Source organism: Trichomycterus rosablanca, chromosome 6 (assembly GCF_030014385.1).
Source record: "Trichomycterus rosablanca isolate fTriRos1 chromosome 6, fTriRos1.hap1, whole genome shotgun sequence".
In the NCBI taxonomy this organism is placed as follows: domain Eukaryota; kingdom Metazoa; phylum Chordata; class Actinopteri; order Siluriformes; family Trichomycteridae; genus Trichomycterus; species Trichomycterus rosablanca.
The window spans coordinates 21,448,985-21,471,845 of record NC_085993.1 but is presented as its reverse complement, the minus strand read 5'-3'; the positions used below and the strand labels follow the sequence as shown (position 1 = coordinate 21,471,845).

General features: G+C 39.3%; 1 protein-coding gene across 1 annotated transcript in view; it reads left to right on the top strand.

The window, feature by feature from the left end:
* The window catches only part of cntn3b (contactin 3b), a 144,728-nt gene that overhangs the window by 42,494 nt on the left and 79,373 nt on the right, over nucleotides 1-22,861 (top strand). The window contains exons 4-7 of the mRNA XM_062997172.1: nucleotides 12,176-12,271; nucleotides 19,245-19,448; nucleotides 19,916-20,018; nucleotides 22,596-22,780. Coding sequence (XP_062853242.1) covers nucleotides 12,176-12,271; nucleotides 19,245-19,448; nucleotides 19,916-20,018; nucleotides 22,596-22,780 — 588 coding nt within the window. The remainder of the gene's footprint in view (nucleotides 1-12,175; nucleotides 12,272-19,244; nucleotides 19,449-19,915; nucleotides 20,019-22,595; nucleotides 22,781-22,861) is intronic.

Sequence of the window (22,861 nt, the reverse complement as noted above, 5' to 3'; positions counted from 1 at the left end):
AGACATGGCATGGGTTATGATATAACTTGGGGTTATGATATGTCTTTCACTGGAATTATCAAAGTCCCATTGTCTATTCTGATGTGTGATCTATAAATACTTGGACATTGATGTCTATACTGTGGGGCAAATTCTAATATTGCAAGGTGTAAAGAAATAGTAAAAATGTTTGGATGAAAGAGTTAATGTTAATTATGGAAGGGCTGGACTAAAGTGTAAGCACAATCCACCAGGTTTGTGTTCCACAAAGGATAAGCATTTTTTTTAGGATTTCACTATAGGATTAATGCTATTATTTTATTTATATTAACAATGTCTGGACTATTAGTATGAAATTTCCCAATGTCTGGACAATAGATTTAATGCTTATTTTGCAAGGCTTGGACCAATGGGTACATTTTTATACTGATGTGCTAGTTGTGGCCCTGAGTGAATGCTTTATATGCTCTTTACCACGGTTCACAGATATGAACTTTATAATCTAGTGCTCTTGCCATTGCTACATCTAACCTCTGTGACTTGAGATGAGTATCGCCCTCCTTAAAGCTTTTTGCTGCTGAATATAAAGGTCTATCTGCTCTATCTCACCACATTATGCCGCCTTGCTATTGATCAGCTCTCTGGCCAAAGAAAGAATCCCGCTCTCCCTTTAGGCTCCCACTATCCTCATGGGTAGGATAATGAATCTTACTTCTGGGTATTGGTTAAAAGGAGCTGCTTGACATTTATTTCCTTTATTGATCACTGGTAAGTTGAAGGGGAGTGGTGACTTTAATAGTGCACTATTACTGCCAGATTCAATTACCTTCCATTAAGGTAAGACCTTGTTATTTTGGCCGATTTACCTAGCATTTCTTACACTTTATAGCCAAAAGTATGTGGACAACTCACCTAATTAGTGAGTTCAGGTATTTTAGTAACACCAATTGGTAACAAGTGTATAACAAAATATATTATATGATTTACAGATCATAACCGTGACCCTATGGACAAAGCAGCATCCATAAACACTGGGTTTAACATGAGCTTGGAGTAGAATAACTCCAGTGGCCTGTTCTCAAACAAAGCCTTGTTCTCAAACTCCAATGAACATATATGGAATTAACTAAAATGTTGCTTGTGAGTGTGCTTGTCAGTGCCTGACCTCACAAATGTGTTTTTGAGTGAGCACAAATTTTCACATACACACTTATAACTCTGCATATTAAAAGCTATTTTTTTTTCTTACCTTTCGTTTATTATTAGATGAGTTATTAATCATAAACACACACCCACACACACATATGCACAACCAGTTCTCAGTTTTGCTCTATCCCTGTTCTATCCACCTTTTCTAATGTGAGCTGCGGATGTTTTTGTGTCTTTCAGTAGTTTTTTTTATTCATTCATTCATTCATTAATTTTCTTATCCGCTTATTCAGTTAGGGTATGGGGTGCTGGAGCCTATCCCAGCTTTTCATTGGTCTCAAGGCACACAGTAGTCCATCGCAGGGCAGACACAGACACACATACACGCACCCATTCACTTATAGGGCAATTCAGTGTCTCCAATTAACCTGACTGCATGTTTTTGGACTGTGGGAGGAAACCGGAGCTACCAGAGGAAACCCACACAGACACGGGGAGAACATTTGAACTCCGCACAGAAAGGACCCGGACCGCCTTGCCTGGAGATCGAACCCAGGACCTTCTTGCTGTGAGGCGACAGTGCTACCCACTGGGCCACCGTGCTGCTCCAGTTTATTATTATTATTATTTTTATTATTATTTCTGCTATAATTATTATTATTATTATTATTATTACTACTACTATTATTATTATTATTATCATTATTATTATTATTATAATTATTACTGTTATTTTGGGTACCTAATTTATTTGTGATTGTCCCTTTTTGTTAGTGGCTTTTTAGTCAGAATATTGTTCTACCTTGGTTAAAACATCTTGCACCTTTATTCTATTTCATTCTTTATTCAGGTGTGAAGCTTGCCCTCCCGATTCAATAGATAGGTATGACCCATCCTGTTAAACATCTCTGTAGACCACTTGCTATGGTTTTTACACATAAGAGCTTAATTAGATTTTTACAAATATGTTTCAAAATGTAGGTAATCTGGACCTCTCAACATATATAGGTTACAGGGCACTGAGCGATTTTAATTACCTACTAGTATGACTCAGTACACCTCTTTAACAACATGTGCGGTTATGTACAATTAAAAGAAAAAGTGAACACTCTAGAAATAACTGGATGTCTCTATTGATTATTATTTAAATGTTGTGTAATCATTTGTCTTTTATTGAGCATGTCCACAAAAATCCACAGTGCAGGAAGAAAAACTAAGCAAACCTCTGTCTTATTGACTTCACCAAGCTAAATGGCAAAATGTCTTTCAGTTAGTGAAGATGAGATTTAAAACGTGGGTTTCATGGGTGCTTTACCCAGTAAATAATGGCTTACTGACAAATCTGTTCTTCTCAAGAAAGGCCGGTTAGTGTAGTGAACCACAGTGCACAATGCCTTGAAGCAAACAACTTCAGAGGGCCTCAGAGGACATTCAAGGCGCATAAAGCTGGAAAAGACTTCATAAGCATTGCTAAGGACCTGGGTGTACATTAATCCACAATCCAATTTGGCAGATTGTCTATAAACAAAACAAATCCTTTGTTCAGTATTAAAAAAAACCTAAGCATGAAGAGTGTTCATGAAAGGACATCACAAAGGAAGTCACTGCTATCCAAATATTGCAGTGATCTCAAGTTTGTTTGAAATCACCTGGATGTACCATGATGCTTCTAGAAATTTGTTAATAATACAACTGCTTACACAGATCATCCATAACATTAAAACCACGTCCTTGTTTCTACACTCACTGTCCATTTTATCAGCTCCAGTTACCATATAGGAGCACTTTGTAGTTCCACAATTACGGACTGTAGTCCATCTGTTTCTCTAAATATCTTTTTAGCCTGCTTTTACTATGTTCTTTAATGGTCAGGGCCCCCACAGGACCACCACAGAGCAGGTATTATTTAGGTGGTGGATCATTCTCAGCACTACAGTGACAATGACATGGTGGTGGTGTGTTAGTGTGTGTTGTGCTGGTATGAGTGGATCAGTCCACTCACTGTCCACTCTATTAGAAACTCCTACCTAGTTGGTCCACCTTGTCAATGTAAAGTTAGAGACGATCGCTCATCTATTGCTGCTGTTTGAGTTGGTTATTTTCTAGACCTTCATCAGTGGTCACAGGACGCTGCCCATGTTGACTGGATACATTTTTGGTTGGTGGACTATTCTCAGTCCAGCAGTGACTGTGAGTGTTTAAAAACTCCAGCAGCTCTGCTGTGTCTTATCCACTCATACCAGCACAACACACACTCACACACCACCACCATGTCAGTGTTACTGCAGTGCTGAGAATGACCCACCACCCAAATAATACCTGCTCTGTAGGGGTCCTGGGAGAGTCCTGACCATTGAAGTACAGCATGAAAGGGGGCTAACAAAACATGTAGAGAAGCAGATGGACTACAGCCAGTAGAACTACAAAGTGCTTCTATATGGTTAGTGGAGCTGATAAAATGGACGGTAAGTGTAGAAACAAGGAGGTGGTTTAAACCTTATGGCTGATCGGTGTAGTACAATGCACAACACTTGAGCTGAATGATTAAAAAAGAAGAAGATTTGTGTTTTGAAATGTGTTTTTTAACCTCAATTCTAGTGAGATGCTGTAGCATGATTGTAAGAGGGCTGTGCATGTGAAACAACACAGTATTGATGAACTGAAATACAGTTGTGGGGAGAAATGGTCCAAAATTTCTCCTCATTGTTGTGCAAACCTTATTTGCAAACCTTATTATGAAATGTTTGGCACTGTTGATCGCTATTAACCCTTGTGTGGTGTTCATAGTTTTGTTACTCAGCCAATGTTTTCGGGTATGGTGGACTCACCGCGTTATTGTGTTTTTAAATCAATACAGTCCTAACTTATTTAACATTTACTATTTACATATGTTGGATCATACTTATAAATAACAGTGCCATCTGTTTGTTGTGATAAACTATAAAAATTGAAAAATCACTATCAAAAAATGGCTGGAAAATGTGTTTACTTTGAACAAATTGAAGTGGAACAACCTTAGGAAATGTAAAACATTTGTCAGTGTAAGAAACATCAGCCTGAATAGATACAGTATCTATATCAGTCTATACATCAGTCCCACTGAACACAGTCTATTTATGCTAGCCTGTACAACACGAGGGTCAGATTAACTGTGTTTGTGTGTTTCATACATTCATTTGATGCATGTATGCTGTCTGTCTGTCTCTCTGTCTGTGTCTCTGTATGTCTGTCTCTCTCTCTGACCGCCTGCCTTCCTGTATGTCTCTGCCTGTCTGTTTTTTTTCTGTCTGTCTGTTTTTCTCTCTCTGTCTGTCTGTTATCTATCTGTCTCTGCCTGTTTATCTGTTTCTTTCTCTGCCTGTCTCTCTGTTTCTCTCTGTCTGTCCGTCTGTTTCTCATTGTCTGTCTGTCTTTCTATCTCTCTGTGTGTCTCTGTCTGTTTCTCGCTGTCTGTCATTCTGTCTGTCTGCCTCTTTCTCTGTCTGGCACTCTGTCTGTCTGTCTCTCTCACACACACACACACTCACATCAGGACATTTTGTAGTAGGACAGAGTAAAGAGGGGGGGGGGGGGGGGGGTACAGTGTGAACTCATTAAAAACATGTTATTTTATATGTTCTTCACACAAAATGAGCCAAAGGCAGGGAGTCTGAGGTTAAAATAATTAATAGCATCATTTTTCTTCTGGTAAACATTGAAAACGGATCCCATAGACCCAAACACCACACAAGGGTTAAAAGGGAAATCTAAATTTTAATAAATTTAAGCATTCTCTGTACACTGAGAAGATATTTTATTAGTATTTGATGCAGAAATCCAATTTCCAAATGGCTCACTTACTTTATTTTCTTGCAGCTGCATTTATATAAAATGTATTTCTTTTCCCCCTTTTTCTCTTACCTCTGTATATCATGTAGGATCTACCAGGCTGGGGGCTAGATAGGGTGGCCAGACGTCCAGTTTTAGCTCGGACAGTCCGGCTTTTCAGGTGCCAGTCCTCTATTCACGCAACGCTATGACGGACACTTAAAATCCTTTTGGAGTGAACTGGTTTCATTTTTGATTAATATTATCTGTCATTGGCTCAGGTACATGTCAAAACAAATGCTTTGTATTTCATTGGTTTAACAGCCTCATTTGACTGCTTATAAGTGCTACCACTGGCCAATCGCAGAAGGTCCGCCCTGTAAATGCTAGTCTGTGATTGGGTGGTTGAATTTCGCCTGCCCGCTTTGTTCTGTAACACCTCTACCTGAGTCAATTAGTCAGCTCTCATGCTCAGGAACGCTGTGAAAATGCCAAAAAGTAATCTTTTGGAGGCCGCGAGGAACGGACTTCAATATGAAAAGTAGACACAAAATTTAGTGAGTAAAACAGTAATTTGTTATAGAATTCTTGCTTAAATTGGTCAAAAAATCTGTTATATGGGTTATGGTTTCATTCTGTGTGTTGCAGTATCATGTCCCCCTGTTCCTAATATGATGTCCTCCTTTTGGGTGTAATGTCCGCCTTTTTGGGGTGTAATGTCCTCCTTTTTGTGACTATGAATGTGGCCACCCTAGGGCTAGACCGTTGCTTATGTCATGGGGCAGGTGAACATAACTTGATGAAAGTAATAGCTGAATGTTTTCATATGCATGAGCCCACATACACCAGGAATAGATAAGTACAGAATACATTTCACTCCAGGTCAAGAAACGATCTGTCAGATTTCTAGCCCCTGACGTCTATGGCAAGTTTGGAAATCAGACACTCTCTTTATGAACAATAAAGCAAATGCTTTCTTTTCTTCAGTATCTTTTGGGAAATACTCTTTAAAATATTCTAAATGTCACATTCTTTTGTAAACTCATTCCTTGATTTAGAAAGCTTACTTTGCTGCACCTACTTTATAGAGTCACAGAAAATCAATAGTGAAAATAGAGCTAGAATCCCACAGCTCCCACCTCCAACCCAGCTAAACTGTTTGACCTTTGTATCTGGACTGATATTAATGTTCTTCATTACATGCACCTGGGTATGTAGTGGTTTTATAGAGATGCCTTGCCTCACCTCAAATCTGTGGGCTAAGCTATATAGATACCAACCCCGGAGCTCATTAATCATCCTTAGAGCCTCAGCATCTGACTACAAGCCTTTCATATTGTTATTGTGTACTGACCGAATCTAATGCCTTCATCGTCCTTAAAGGAGCTTATGTTACAATTATAATTTTTTATTATTTTTTTTCTATTATTTCATGTTTTGTCTGCTCAACTTCATTTCATTTATTAATAAACATACATTCCTGCATTTCAAGCCTGCAACACATTCCAAAAATTTTGGGACAGTAAAGCATTTACCACTTTGTAACGTTGCCATTCCTTTTCACCACACTTAAAAGATGTTTTGGCATCAAGGATACCAAGCGTTTTAGTGTTTCAGGTTTTATTTTGTCCCATTCTTCTTGCAAACACGTCTTAAGGTGTGCAACAATACGGGGTCGTCGTTGTCGCATTTTTCGTTTCAAAATTCTCCACACATTCTCTATTGAGGACAGGTCAGGGCTGCAGAAGGGCCAGTCCAGTAACTGTACCCTCTTCTTCCGCAGCCATGCCTTTGTAATGTGTGCAGCATGTGGTTTTGTATCGTCTTGTTGAAAAATGCATGGACGTCCCTGGAAAAGATGATGTCTTGAAGGCAGCAGATGTTGCTCTAAGATCTCAGTGTACTTTTCTGCATTAACACTGCCATCACAGAAGTGTAAATGACCTTTGCCAAGGGCACTGACACAGCCCATACCATGACAGACCCTGGCTTTTGGACTTGTTGCTGATAACAGTCTGGATTGTCCTTTTCCGGAGCACACAGTGTCCATTTTCTTTCAAAAAAGACCTGGAATGCTGATTAATCTGACCACAATACACGTTTCCACTATGTGATGGTCCATCCTAGATGCCTCAGAGCCCAATGAAGTCGACACCGCTTCTGGACATGGTTAACATAAGACTTCTTTTTTTGGAAAGTAAAGTTCTAAGTGGCATTTGTGCATGTAACTCCATATTGTAGTTTTTGACAAAGGTTTGCCGAAGTAATCCCTCACCCATGTGGTTATATCAGCTATTGTTGAGTGACGGTTCTTGATGCAGTGTAGCAGCTGTCCTTTTCTGTGACCCATGGGTTTGAAAGGGAATGTCCAAAAGCTTGTATTGTCCACACATTTCCCTGTAATTGTAGATGCTTATGCTAATGAGAGCAGGGGTGTAGAATTTGCCATAACATCTGTCGAAACTGTGTTTGGGATTCTCAATCCAAACATTCACCATTACTTGTTGGAATTCAATGTAAATTACCCTTTAATCAACAGCACTGTTTAAACAGTGACTAGTTTGGTAATCGGGGATAGATGGTAAAAAATAATTGCATTGCTTTGATAAATTACAGTAGTTTTAGGTACTAGTTTTAGTAGACAAAATCAGCAGTCCTCCACTGAACCTTCACTGCTGACTAAGTTGTGTTGACCCTTTATTAGATTACCTAAGTGTATGTAACCCTGGTAATCAGATTACTGCCTAAATGTGATTTCTTGCTGTTATCTGATTATGTTCACATAAATGCAATCAATGACTGTACCTATAATTTAATGTGGAGGAATAAGGCGGAACTATAGTGACCAGAAAGATAATGCTTTTTGGGTGTACAGATCATGGTTAATAGGATAATAAAGCTGAGATGGGAATCTCTATATTTGACCCCTGTTTCTTTGTTGTACCCCCTTCCCACCCTTTGCCACGCTATGGATGTTGAAATACATTTTACATCACACAACAGTGAGCGCTGCGACCATATTTCTGATACAGTTTCAGAAGGGAAAAAAAATGGATTTCTGCATTATTACTGTTAAACACAAACAGTTGTAGGCGCTCAGGTGGCGCAGCAGTAAAACACGCTAGCACACCAGAGCTGACATTTCAAACTCGTCGGTTCGAAACTCAGCTCTGCCATCCGGCTGAGTTGGTGGCAATATGAACAACGATTGGCTGTTGTTCATACAGAGTGGGAAACCGGACAGGGATCTCATAACTGATGCAGTTACAACCTCTGCTGGCTGATTGATGGCGCCTGCACAAGAGTTGAGGAATAATACGTTCAGGGTATGGCTCTCCGTACACAAAGCTGATCCATATATGAACTCACCTCGTGCAGGTGAAAAGATGCAGTCGGCTACTGCACACGTGTCGGAGGGGGCATGTGTCAGTCTCATTCTCCTCAATCAGGGTGCGATCGGCATCAGTGGAGAAGAAGCATAATGCAGTTGGGTAATTGGACGGCGCTAAAAGTCAGGAGAAAAAGCATAAACAAATATATATATATATATATATACAGTGTATCACAAAAGTGAGTACACCCCTCACATTTCTGCAGATATTTAAGTATATCTTTTCATGGGACAACACTGACAAAATGACACTTTGACACAATGAAAAGTAGTCTGTGTGCAGCTTATATAACAGTGTAAATTTATTCTTCCCTCAAAATAACTCAATATACAGCCATTAATGTCTAAACCACCGGCAACAAAAGTGAGTACACCCCTAAGAGACTACACCCCTAAATGTCCAAATTGAGCACTGCTTGTCATTTTCCCTCCAAAATGTCATGTGATTTGTTAGTGTTACTAGGTCTCAGGTGTGCATAGGGAGCAGGTGTGTTCAATTTAGTAGTACAGCTCTCACACTCTCTCATACTGGTCACTGAAAGTTCCAACATGGCACCTCATGGCAAAGAACTCTCTGAGGATCTTAAAAGACGAATTGTTGCGCTACATGAAGATGGCCAAGGCTACAAGAAGATTGCCAACACCCTGAAACTGAGCTGCAGCACAGTGGCCAAGATCATCCAGCGTTTTAAAAGAGCAGGGTCCACTCAGAACAGACCTCGCGTTGGTCGTCCAAAGAAGCTGAGTGCACGTGCTCAGTGTCACATCCAACTGCTGTCTTTGAAAGATAGGCGCAGGAGTGCTGTCAGCATTGCTGCAGAGATTGAAAAGGTGGGGGGTCAGCCTGGCAGTGCTCAGACCATACGCCGCACACTACATCAAATTGGTCTGCATTGCTGTCACCCCAGAAGGAAGCCTTTTCTGAAGTCTCTACACAAGAAAGCCCGCAAACAGTTTGCTGAAGACATGTCAACAAAGGACATGGATTACTGGAACCATGTCCTATGGTCTGATGAGACCAAGAATAATTTGTTTGGTTCAGATGGTCTCAAGCATGAGTGGCGGCAATCAGGTGAGGAGTACAAAGATAAGTGTGTCATGCCTACAGTCAAGCATGGTGGTGGGAATGCCATGGTCTGGGGCTGCATGAGTGCAGCAGGTGTTGGGGAGTTACATTTCATTGAGGGACACATGAACTCCAATATGTACTGTGAAATACTGAAGCAGAGCATGATCCCCTCCCTCCGGAAACTGGGTCGCAGGGCAGTGTTCCAGCATGATAATGACCCCAAACACACCTCTAAGACGACCACTGCTTTATTGAAGAGGCTGAGGGTAAAGGTGATGGACTGGCCAAGCATGTTTCCAGACCTAAACCCAATAGAACATCTTTGGGGCATCCTCAAGCGGAAGGTGGAGGAGCGCAAAGTCTCGAATATCTGCCAGCTCCGTGATGTCGTCATGGAGGAGTGGAAAAGCATTCCAGTGGCAACCTGTGAAGCTCTGGTAAACTCCATGCCCAGGAGAGTTAAGGCAGTTCTGGGAAATAATGGTGGCCACACAAAATATTGACACTTCAGGACTTTTTACTAAGGGGTGTACTCACTTTTGTTGCCGGTGGTTTAGACATTAATGGCTGTATATTGAGTTATTTTGAGGGAAGAATAAATTTACACTGTTATATAAGCTGCACACAGACTACTTTTCATTGTGTCAAAGTGTCATTTTGTCAGTGTTGTCCCATGAAAAGATATACTTAAATATCTGCAGAAATGTGAGGGGTGTACTCACTTTTGTGATACACTGTATATATATATAAAAAACACAAACAGTTGTTTCTTGTGTCTTAATTGAATTATTATTATTATTATTGTTATTATTATTATTATTATTAATAAAGGTAATGTATGTGACTTCATTGTTTTTGGAAGTACTTCGCTGGTCTTCTGTAATAGAGAAATTAAATTTCAGACCATTTAAGGATTTTTTGCAAAAATAACTCTCAACAGGTTGAGCCAAATTAAATTTGCCCACATCTTTGTTTGTAATCTTAACAGGATTTTACTTGTGTGTTCTAATTGTCTTGTATAGCAGTTCATCTATACTAAGTTCAGCTTCTAGAACTGTCTAGATCTAAAAGCAGCAAAAAATCCCCAGACCATGATGCTTCCTCTGTCATGCTTTGCAGTTAAAATTATGTTTTGGTGATGTTTCACAGTCCTTGTGCATGTCAGAGAGTTCAATCATTTACTTTGTCCCTGAAAGCTATGTGAAATATCTAATAAGGTAGTCTGTGCTTCACCAGGTGCCAGGTGTAGCCCCACACCTGCAATAATTGAAAATGAACTGGATTTGCAGAATGTTTAACCAAGGCAGAATGATATTGTGACTAAAAAGCCACAAACAAAATTCAATAGAAAAATAAGGTCTTTGTTTTCGTTGCAGCACTCCATCCCACCAACTGGCGCTACCCATGCCCAGTGTGGGTCCAAACCAGGGGCCTGGTCAGAAACAGGTTTGTCACACTGCCTCATGATGCCTGAAAAATGCCACAACACCTGCTAAATTCACAAAAAGACTTAGGCTGGCATTATACTGCAGCAAAAAACTAGACTTGACCGAGCCTGGCATCATGGTTTCAGGAGAAAAGCAGAGCAGAGCTGGCAAATCTGTGAGAAAGAAACTGTTAAATAGAAGCACTTCCACCTAGAGGGAATCAAGGCTTAATAAATGGCAGGTTACTATCAGTTAAGAGGAACTGACGTGTCAATCATCTGCACCTTGATGATTCTTCTGCCGGCCATATTTGTATTATTTTATGACTGATCCATCTCATCTGTCTCCACTCTCTAGTTCTCCACACATTTTCTATAATTATTTTCCCAAGTTCCTCTAAAAATTGCCTTTAATCAGGTCATGATCACATGAATGAATTATGTTAGAGATAAACAGATGTAAAATGTGTGTGCATTTATATCAAGCAGGACCACTTGACAGCCAACACCTCCATCTCATCTTATCTGACACCTTTCTGAAATGTTGATAGCTCTGAGTTTTACATATTATAGATAAATAAATAACAAACACATAATTAAATAAATTAGATGGTGAATGTTAAAATTTTTTTTTTTTTTTTAAATCTAAATACAATTATAGTTAGGCGCTCAGGTGGCGCAGTGGTAAAACATGCTAGCACACCAGAGTCTGTTCGAAACTCAGCTCTGCCATCCGCCTGCGCTGGCCGGCTACATGAACAGCGATTAGCTTGTTGTTGATCAGGGTGTGGCTCTCCGTACACAAAGCCGATCCGCATATGAACTCGTCTAGTGCAGGTAAAAAAACATGCAGTCGGCTACTGCACATGTGTCGGAGGGGGTGTGTGTTAGTTTTGTTCTCCTCAATCAGAGCGGGGATCGGCATCATTGGAGAGGAAGCATAATGCAATCGGGCAATTGGAAGTCAGGAGAAAAAAGAAGGAAATGCATAAACAAATTAAATAAAAAAGAAATTAAATTATAGTATCTCATAAATGTTGTTTGGCAGAATGGTGGCACAGTGGGTAGCACTGTCGCTTCACAGCAGAAAGGCCCTGGATTTGATTCCTAGATAAAGCTGTCTGGATCCTTTCTGTGTCCACATGGATTTCCTCTGGGAAATGACATGCAGTCAGGTTAACTGGAGCTACTGAAATTGCCCTAGGTGTGAATGTGTGTGTGTTTGCACTGTAATAGTCTGGCGGCCTGTCCGTGGTGTTCACCCAGTATATTGTACCCACTGCGACCTTGAATAGAATAAAATCATGGTAAAACAGACAATAAATAAATAAATAAATGTTGTTTTGTTTCACAGATCTTGAAAACTTCAAAACCCAGCCAAGAAGTGCTGTGAATGTAAGAGAAGGCCAAGGAGTCGTTCTGTTATGTGGAACTCCAATGCATTCTGGAGGTAAGCAGATGAGGAAAAATGTAATTAAAAGCTTGTAATAATGACAGCACCTGTGAAAATGTTGATTGCAACTTGGTAATATATAAAGTCAAGCCGGAAAGTCTGCACACCCCTCAAACATCTACACACAATCACCAATAATTACAAAGTGAAAACAGGGTTTGAAAATTGTGATTACTGATACTTGGTTGATGTACCTTTGACAGCAATTACAGCTTCAAGGTGTCTTGGGAAAGAAGCTATTTTGGCTCATTTTGGTTTCATCAGACCAAAGAATCTTTCTCATGGTTTCTCATGGTTTGAGAGTTCTCTAGGTGCCTTTTGGCAAACACAGAGCAGGCTGTCATGAGCAGGCTGTCGGGTTCCTGCTCATCTACCTGGCCAAGGCCCGTCTTCCCCGATCGCTCAGTTTGGCCGGGCGGCCAGGTCTAGGGAGATTTTTGGTGGTTCCAAACTTCTTCCATTTACGAATGATGGTGGCCACTGTGCTCTTTGGGACCTGTAAAGCTGCAGCAATTTTTCTGTACCCTTCTCCAGATCTATGCTTGACACAATCCTGTTTCTGAGGTCTGCAGATAATTTCTTTGACCCCACGGCTTGGAGTTTGCTCTGATATGCACTGTCAACTGTGGGACCTAATATAGGCAGGTGTTGGCAATCCCCAATCATGTCCAATCATTTGAATTACCACAGGTGGACTCCAATTAAATTGTAGAAACATCTCAAGCCGTATCAGTGAAAACAAAATGCACCTCAAGTCACTTTTGGGTGTCATATCAAAGGGTGTGAACACTTGTGTACATATGATATTTTTTACATTTTGATTTTTAATAAATCAGCACAAATGTCTAAAAACCTGCTTTCACGTTGTCATTGTGGACTATTTTGTGTAGAATATTGTGACAAAAAATAAACTCAATCTATTATAGAATGAGTCTGTAATGTCATAAAATGTGGAGAAGGTAAAAGGGGTGTGCAGACTTTCCGGCTTGACTGTAATTACAGTTGGGATTGTGTCCTGGTAAGACAGAAAAAAGACAAATAAGTTTTTCCTTCCTTAGTTAAAGTTATAGCCCCTGATGTTTGCAAATTAATGTCTACATGAGAGCTGAAGGCATTGAGAGCAGAGTTCAAACAAATCAAAATAATCTTTTGCATCTAAGTGCGTTAACAATGCAAAACTCACAGCTGTTCCACTCTACATGATAAGCATCTCCTTGGCCAGCTGACGGAACTTAAAAACTGGGCCTGCTATTCAGACAACAGTAATTAGAGAGGAGTCTTAATAGCCCAAATGGAAATGACAGATCAGCGGTGTGAAACATTCATTTCAATTTGAGATCGCGGCAATTATGGCAACAGATGAGACTTCAGAATTGAGGAGACATGAGACTTGTTTGATATGACAGCAATTAGGATTTGCTGAGATAATTAGTCTGTGATTAATTATGTTCCTAGTAAGAGGACAGGAAACGTAGTTTGTAGTAGAATATCTTGATGTTAGATCATTCTAAATTCACCAGTAAAACCTTATTGTAGATTCATTCAAATGAGGACAGAAATGTAAGTTTAATTGTTCCGAAGGTGTCAGTTGTTTACTTCTTTGTTTTCAAAGTGTGCACTGTTTTATAGAAACCGCACTGATCATTTTATACCTTCTGAAAAGGCTCAGTGATATGAATCGAAGGCCATTCAAAACAAGTTAAACAAGCCCTCCGCCCCCTCACCTACTGATTCTTCATGTATTGTTTCATTTGAATCATGTTCTTTTAGAAATCAAAAAAACATCTTTTGGCAAATGGAAATTAACTTCTTGATTTAAAGCCTGAACCTAATCTGAAAGTAATATATTTCTCAGCAGAATACATTCCCTGCTTCAAGCAAGCGATCGATAAGCTTATCATGTATAAAACGCAATGAAGTATGCATAGCTGGACACACTGCCACTGGCGTCTTTGCAGTCTTGGCATACAGAAAAAATACCTTTGGGTAAAAAAGAAAAAAGTAAGAAGAGGAAGCAGGATTTTGGAGACTGTATTAATATAGCATGTTTCAAGCATTACTTAAGGACCATAGAAATATCTGTCATATAAAATAGTTTGTCGACAAGTGCACTGTGGTATTTTTAAGTAAAAGACAAGTAATTAAATAAATAAAAATCCTTTCTACTACCAGTCTGGTGCTGCAGCCCAGTGACCTACTTTAACTGGTCAGATGCCTGTGTTTCCAGTGTAGGTGCTTGTAACAATTGACAGGGGTTGGCACCAGTTCTTGCAATGGCCTACAAACTACAACCCCAAATTATAGTTTCAAGTTTCTTACATTTACTTTGACTTTTATTTGATTGCAGACAGGATGAACCTGAGATATTTCATGTTTTGTCTGCTCTATTTTATTTATTAATAAACATCCATTTCTGCATTTCAGGCCTGCAACACATTCCAAAAAAGTTGGGACAGTAAAGCATTTACCACTTTGTAATGTTGGCATTCCTTTTCACCACACTTAAAAGACTTTAGAGAAGTCGGCACCGCTTCTGGACATGGTTAACATAAGGCTTTTTTTGCACAGTAAAGTTTTAAGTAGCATTTGTGCATATAACTCTGTATTGTAGTGCTTGACAAAGGTTTGCCAAAGTAATCCCTCACCCATGTGGTTATATCAGCTATTGTTGAGTGGCGGTTCTTGATGCAGTGTCGTCTGAGGGATTGAAGATCACGGGCGTTCAGCTTCACCTCATTACTAGCCCTAAACTGCCCTCGTCCCAACTTTTTTTGGAATGTGTTGCAGGCCTGAAATGCAGGAATGGAGGTTTATTAATAAATGAAATGAAGTTGAGCAGAGAAAACATGAAATATCTCAGGTTCATCCTGTCTGTAATCAAATAAAAGTCAAAGTAAATGTAAGGAACACTGCATTTTTATTTTACTTGCATTTTCCATACTGTCCCAACTTTTTCTGATTTGGGGTTGTACATAGCCGCGAGTGCAGAAGAGTTCTACGCACTGTGTTGTGACACATTTACTTTATTGCCAGTAATAACATCTTTGCAATTTCAGACCTGGTGTAGCAGTAAAAAACAGTACCAAAGCAAAATCCACTGTGGCACCAAAAAACAAGCTTATTCCTAGTATTAACACTGAATAGCAGCAAGGTTTGAGGGGGGTGCTGGAGGGGACCTCATAACTGATGCAATTATGACCTCTGCTGGCTGATTGATGGTTCCTGAACAGGGACGAGGGATATTGCATTGATCATGGTGTGTCTCTTTATACACAAAGCTGATCCACATATGAACTCGCCTTGTGCATATGAAAAGATGCACACATGTGTTGGTCACGACTCTCCTCAGTCAGGGCAGAGATCAACATCAGTAGAGAGGAAGCGTAATGCAATTAGGTAATTGGATACAACTATAGATTGGGAAGAAAATTGGGGGAAAAATCCATAAAAAACAATAGACAGGAAAATCTGATATATTAAGTGGCATATTGTAAATTTCAGTTTGTAGTTGCATTACAAGATTGATTTACTGGATACATATCTTATCTAAAACTGTACCTTCTGCAAAGATAATCCCCCCCATTGACTATATAGTTAAAGAATGCTGTTGTTACAGCTGATAGAGCTTTGCATATGGTATGTTTAGTCTGTCTTATTCAGAATGAATTGCTCTGGAAGGTCAGGATTAGAATATACGTATACATTTAGAATATACATGTACATTTACATTTTTAGCATTTAGCAGACGCCTTTATCCAAGGTGACTTACAGTACAGTATACAATCTGAGCAATTGAGGGTTAGAGGGCCTTGCTCAAGGGCCCAACAGCAGCAACCTGGCAGTGGTGAGGCTTGAACCAGCGACCTTTTGATTACTAGTCCAGTACCCTAACCACTAGGCTACGGCTTGCCCTATATACACATTACCTCCCAAATCCTGCGTATGCATCAAACATTCTTAGTCTGCAGAACAAAAATACATAAATAAACACTTTTCCCATTATTGACATGGACGCATTAATACTCAGTGGCAAGGCTCACTCCTTTTTTTGTCTATTCCCTTTTTTGATGGATAAGGAAAAGTGAATTAGCCAGGCGTGAATAAGGCTAGTCGAAGCAGGGTTTGTGTCCTGAAAGTGGCAGCCAGGCACTTTTAATCTAGTTTGTTTCGCTCCCATTCTCCTGTGCTTTCTGTAGCAAGAGCTGCAGTGTTTATCTAGCCCTGTCTCCCCAAGGCAAAAGCGGGAATGTGGTCACCGTGTGTGTCCTACGTAACAAAGATAACAGTGTGCCATCTTAAGGTGTCAGTGAGCTAACCATCCTTTTCTGTTTACTGCTAGTGCATGAATACACACTAGAAGGTTATGTGTATAAAGTAATATGCAAAAAAACTACCACCAAAAACCTACGAACAGATTCCTCAGAGGATTGCATCTTTCAGATAAGGAATATAATTTGTTGTCTGTTCTGCATTTCCATCTTTATTAACGGTAGCCTGTGGGTGCAATGTCAATGCTCTGTTATTTAGCACTGTTACCTGTAGTGAGTATTATCAAGTGTTAGACTTTTTGATTTGCATGGCTAATAAAAAGGAAATCATATATTATTCGAAGCATAATTTCCATCATGCAGTTGCTGTGACAGAAGCAACTTTTAAGACAGTAAAATCCTAATCTTCACTTATGTTCAAGACCCTTTTGCTTTGTCAGTTGTCAAAATCTATAAAACATCAAGATGATACAAATATATCCTATCCTAGGATATCCTATCCAATATTATATATCCTAAAGCTATTTATATGAAGTGTGTGCAATAGTCAGATGGTCAGAACGTTACCCAACAGCATTACCCACTGTGCCACCATGTCACCACAAAATACAGCTTTTTGGCAACACACACTTACAGTAAGATTAGTGTAAAACCAAAAGTTGGTCACACACACACACACACACACACACACACACACACATTTATTGTCCACTGTTAATTATAGTTAAGGATCTGTGATGTCGTTGGGCTATTTTTCCTTTTAAGATCCAGGAAACCTTCTTAGAAAAAAAAAAACATGGACAGAATAAAGAGTTGGGTGGCTCGGTGGGTAGCACTGTTACCTCACAGCAAGCAGGTCTTGGGTTCGATTCCCAGACGGGGCGGTCCGGGTCCTTTCTGTTTGGAGTTTGCATGTTCTACCCGTGTCTGCGTGGGTTTCCTCTGGGAGCTCCGGTTTCCTCCCACAGTCCTAAAACATGCGGTCAGGTTAATTGGAGACACTGAATTGCCCTATAGGTGAATGTGTGTGTGTGTGTGTGTCTGCCTTGTGATGGACTGGCGGCCCGTCCAGGGTGTTACTGTGTGCCTTGCACCCATTGAAAAGCTGCGATAGGCACACCCCCCCCCCCCCCCCCCCAACCCTAATTGGATAAGCGGTTAAGAAAGTGAGTGAGTGAGAACAAAGAGTTTTTTAAAAGTAAACTAGATTCAATTTGGATTTTACAGGACAAAAATCCAAAAATATTTATTTTGCAATGGCCTCCCAGTGGCATGACCCTTTTAATATATTGTTCTTAGATTTCTTGGTTTGTATTTCCATTAAGTTTAAGACAAATACTTGCAGGGGTGGCGATAATTATGGTGTGCTGTTGTTAAATGATAATAATGATAATAATAATTACAATAATAATAATAATAATAATAATATTTGTTTAAATAAATGTTATTATTTTCATTTTAAATCATTTGCATCAGCCACTTCATTCTGATCAGGGTTGTGACAGAAACAATGGGCATAAGGAACAAGGTGCCAATGCATTGCATGCCTTTAAATTACTAATTAACCACAACTTATGCCTCCATGTCCCTTTTTAACCTTTCTTTAACAAGGTTGTCAATAATTACAAAATTGAATAAGTAATGAAAAAGATTTAATGCAGAGTGAGTGTGTGATGCAGTGCAGTAAACTGATTTGCTGTACAAATAAATGTAATGTTGATTTAAGTGTTTCAGGATAGTCTACAGATCCAGTGCTCAGGAAAAGAATGGATAAATTATGATACACACAAAGACCCTTCATGGTGCTCAGGTGGTACAGCGGTCTATTACACTAACCCACCACTAATGGCCGGCTGTCAGCCAGCCAGACTTCTTCACAGACACGATTGGCTATGTCTATTGGTGCGGGGTATTCCTGCCTTGTGCCCAGTGTATCTTAGTAAAACCGGACCTGCCACAGCCCTGACAAGGATAAAGCTGTTGCTGAAAATAAAATACAGTGGTATCTTGAGTTTCAAGGTGTTTTTTTTCCATAAGGATGTATGGTAAACCTGTTAATGTGTTCTATGGTCCCATGGAACTGCATATATTTTAGGCTAATGTGAAATAATGGGGTTGTTTTTGACACTTGCACACTAAAAATAACACAAATATAATATAAAAACACTGAAATACAATTGAAAACAGTTAAAAATCAATAAAAATTACAATAAAACCTGCACTTTACCTTTACTACAATATTGTTCCCTTATGCTTCTTAATCGTGGAGATGCTTAATCTGAGTCGTTCTTTTAGTACATTCATCCACATTAAGCTTTTTTTTTTTTTTTTTACTATAAGCGTTTTACACTTGAAAAAGCTGATTGCTCAGAACACCAAACTATAACACAAGTTTAAAAGTGAAACAGTGAGGAAAATACAGCTAAACACAGATACATGCGGATGCTTTCAGATTGAATTTAACTGTTATTTTACAGTACACAAATGCAGATTCGTCTCATGTGCGCACTTTGATGATGTTTTACCGCACCGCTCAAACCAAGCGCTGAACAAAGTGGCTGTTTTCATTTAATTTTATTTTACCTTATTATGCTTAGGTCAACAGCTACTGTGTTGTATCAGTTTTTGTTCTAGAACATTTTTGATCATTGTAGTTGAATCCTTACATAAACCTAAGAGCTGCTTCTGTATTTTTTTTCTAGATCTCAATTTTGCCTGGATCTTCAATGAATACCCAAACTTTGTTCAGCAGGACAGCAGGCGCTTTGTGTCCCAAGAGACTGGAAACCTTTACATTGCTAAGGTGGAACCATCTGATGCAGGCAACTACACATGTGTCGTGAACAACAGCATCACAGAAGAAAAAGTCTTAAGTTCTCCCACCCCTTTGGTGCTGAGAAACGATGGTAAGATTCACATTTACATCAGATAAGTCATGATGGTGTGCTCAAAATAGGATGCTATCTCAGATTTAAAGAAAGATAGCTTTCCATTAAAGGTCACTTTTTTCAAAGGTTGCTTGAGAGATGCATTTTTTTAAATGCCAGGCCTTTGTAGACTGAACCGTTGCCTTTTAAGACAGCTAACCTGTAGTCTTGACAAAGACAAGGAGAGGCCACATTACCATTTGAGATAGATTGTGGTTTTACCAAGAGAATGCTCTAAATCTTTTATAGGACATCTTGTGTGTGTTTTTATGGCTGTTCTCGGCGCTCCATATTCAGACACTTATTTTATGACTGTCCTCTTGTTTTTGCCTGTAGACAGTAGTATAAAGTGCATTTGCCATAAATCATTTATGAAAAACATAGTATGTATTTTTGTGTTTTTATTTCATTTCTTATTGTTTCATTTTTTTTTTAACCCATCACAGGAGCAATGGGAGAGTATGAGCCCAAAATAGAAGTTCATTTCCCAGACACTGTTCCTGCTGCGAAAGGATCTTCTGTGAAACTGGAGTGCTTCGCCTTGGGGAAGTAAGTGTGTGTGTGTGTGTCTGTCTGTGTGTGTATGTGTGTGTGTGTTTTGTTGATCTGCAGTTTACACCCCATGCCTGGATATCATGTGGTTTTATTCCTTTGATACGCTGCTGCAAGAGGTTGAAATTTAAGATCATTCCTTTAGGTCTTTTTCTAATGCGATTAGCCATCTGCAATGGTGATTTTTTACATGAGGATTCTTGCCTTAATGGCCTGCTTTTCAGAAAGCACTAACCAAAAAGATTTACTTCTTAAATCGGGTGGAAAATGAGCCGGATGCATCTTCTCAGAGGAAGAGGCCTCATTTAGTACAGTAAAAGGGCTATTTTTGAAAAGGAGAGGAGATTACAGTTTCTAAGAGTCTAAACAGTAATAGGACAGGAGTTGAGTGTGAATTACGTTTTTGACATATTTAAACTTGCAGCTGATTGGCTTCATGTTCAAATATTACAACCCCAAATCAGAAAAAGTTGGGACAGCATGGAAAATGCAAATAATAAAAAAAAAAAACACAGACTTTCTTACATTTACTTTGACTTTGATTTCATTGCAGACAGGATGAACCTGAGATATTTCATGTTTTATCTGCTCAACTTCATTTCATTTATTAATAAACATCCATTCCTGCATTTCAGGCCTGCAACACATTTAAAAAAAAATTGGGACAGTAAAGCATTTACCACTTTGTAATGTTGCTATTCCTCTTCACCACACTTAAAAGATGTTTGGCACCGAGGATACCAAGTGATTTAGTGTTTCAGCTTTTATTTTGTTCCATTCTTTCTGCAAACACGTCTTAAGATGTGCAACAGTACGGGGTCATTGATGCATTTTGCGTTTCAAAATTCTCCTCACATTCTCTATTAAGGACAGGTCAGGACTGCAGGTAGGCCAGTCCAGTACCCGTACCCTCTTCTTCCACAGTCATGCCTTTGTAATGTGTGCAGCATGTGGTTTTGCATTGTCTTGTTAAAAAATGCATGGACGTCCCTGGAAAAGATGACGTCTTGATGGCAGCATATGTTGCTCTAAGATCTCAGTGTACTTTTCTGCAATAATGCTGCCATTACAGAAGTGTAAATGACCTTTGCCAAGGGCACTGACACAGCCCCATACCATGACAGACCCTGGCTTTTGGACTTGTTGCTAATAACAGTCTGGATTGTTCTTTCAGCTTTGGTCCGGTGCACACAGCGTCCAAAAAAAAGCTGATTCATCTGACCACAATACATGTTTCCACTGTGTGATGGTCCATCCTAGATGCCTCTGAGCCCAAAGAAGTCGACGGTGCTTCTGGACATGGTTAACATAAGGCTTCTTTTTTGCACAGTAAAGTTTTAAGTGGCATTTGTGCATGTAACTCTGTATTGTAGTGCTTGATAAAGGTTTGCCAAAGTAATCCCTTGCCCATGTGGTAATACCAGCCATTGTTGAGTGGCAGTTCTTGATGCAGTGCCGTCTGAGGGGGATTGATAATCATGGGCATTTACATTTAGCTTGCGCTCTTGGCCTTTACGCACTGAAATCCCTCCTGATTCTTTGAATCGTTTAATGATATTATGCACTGTAGAGGGAGAAATATGCAAATTCCTTCCAATCTTTCTTTGAGGTACATTGTTTTTAAACATTTCAATCATTTTCTCGCATTTGTTTACAAACTGGAGATCCTCTGATCATCTTTGCTCATCAAAGACTCAGCCTTTCCTGGATGCTGCTTTTGTACCAAACCATGATTACAATCACCTGATGACATCACCTGTTTGGAATGATGTCACATCATTATTTAGTTTTTTCACCTCATTACTAGCCCTAAACTTCCTCCATCCCAACTTTGTTTGGAATGTGTTACAGGCCTGAAATGCAGGAATGGAGGTATATTAACAAATGAAATGAAGTTGAGCAGACAAAACATGAAATATCTTGGGTTCAAACTGTCTGCAATCAAATAAAAGTCAAAGTAAATGTAAGGAACACTGCACTTTAATTTTATTCGCATTTTCCATACTGTCCCAACTTTTTCTGATTTGAGGTTGTAGAAAACCTAGAATTAGAATTTGTGTCTAATGCTTTGATTCAGTTGGGCAGTTGTAGCCTAGTGGTTAAGGTACTGGACTAGTAAATAGAAGGTTGCCGGTTCAAGCCCCACTACTGCCTGGTTGCCACTGTTGGGCCCTTGAGCAAGGCCCTTAACCATCAATTGCTTAGACTGTATACTGTAAGTCGCTTCGGATAAAAGTGTCTGCTAAATGCAGAAAATGTCAATGATTCAGAGTTATGGTGCCTTAACAGTGGTAACATTCTTTAAAAATCAAATTAATTTAAAATGTAAATGTATGTATTCATTTATTTATTTTTATCTTTTTAAGTTTCCAAAAGCTCTTGAAATTAAGTGTGAAGTAATAACGGATTGTGATGAAATATAATTTAGGAACAGCATTCTAAGAAGAATTAACCTATGAAATTATCAAGGCTACAAAACAGCAACAAAAATATTAAGAGATTTTAACTACAATTGGTCAAATGATTCTAGAAGCTTTGACTTTTTGCTGTCTTTTTTTATTCCCTCTTTCATAGTCCAGTTCCTAAGATCACTTGGAGAAGAACTAACGACGTGCCATTTCCCAGTAAAGTCAAGCTGAGAAACTCCAATGCTATTTTGGAGATCCCACGGTTTCAGCAGGAAGACACTGGCACCTACGAGTGTGTTGCAGAGAACAGTCGAGGGAAGAATGTAGCAAAAGGACGCCTTGCATTTCATGGTAAGGCTGACGACTGGGTTTGATCTTTATCCCCAGTATGTGAGATGTTTTGCATATATTACACATTTTCACTAAATGTTT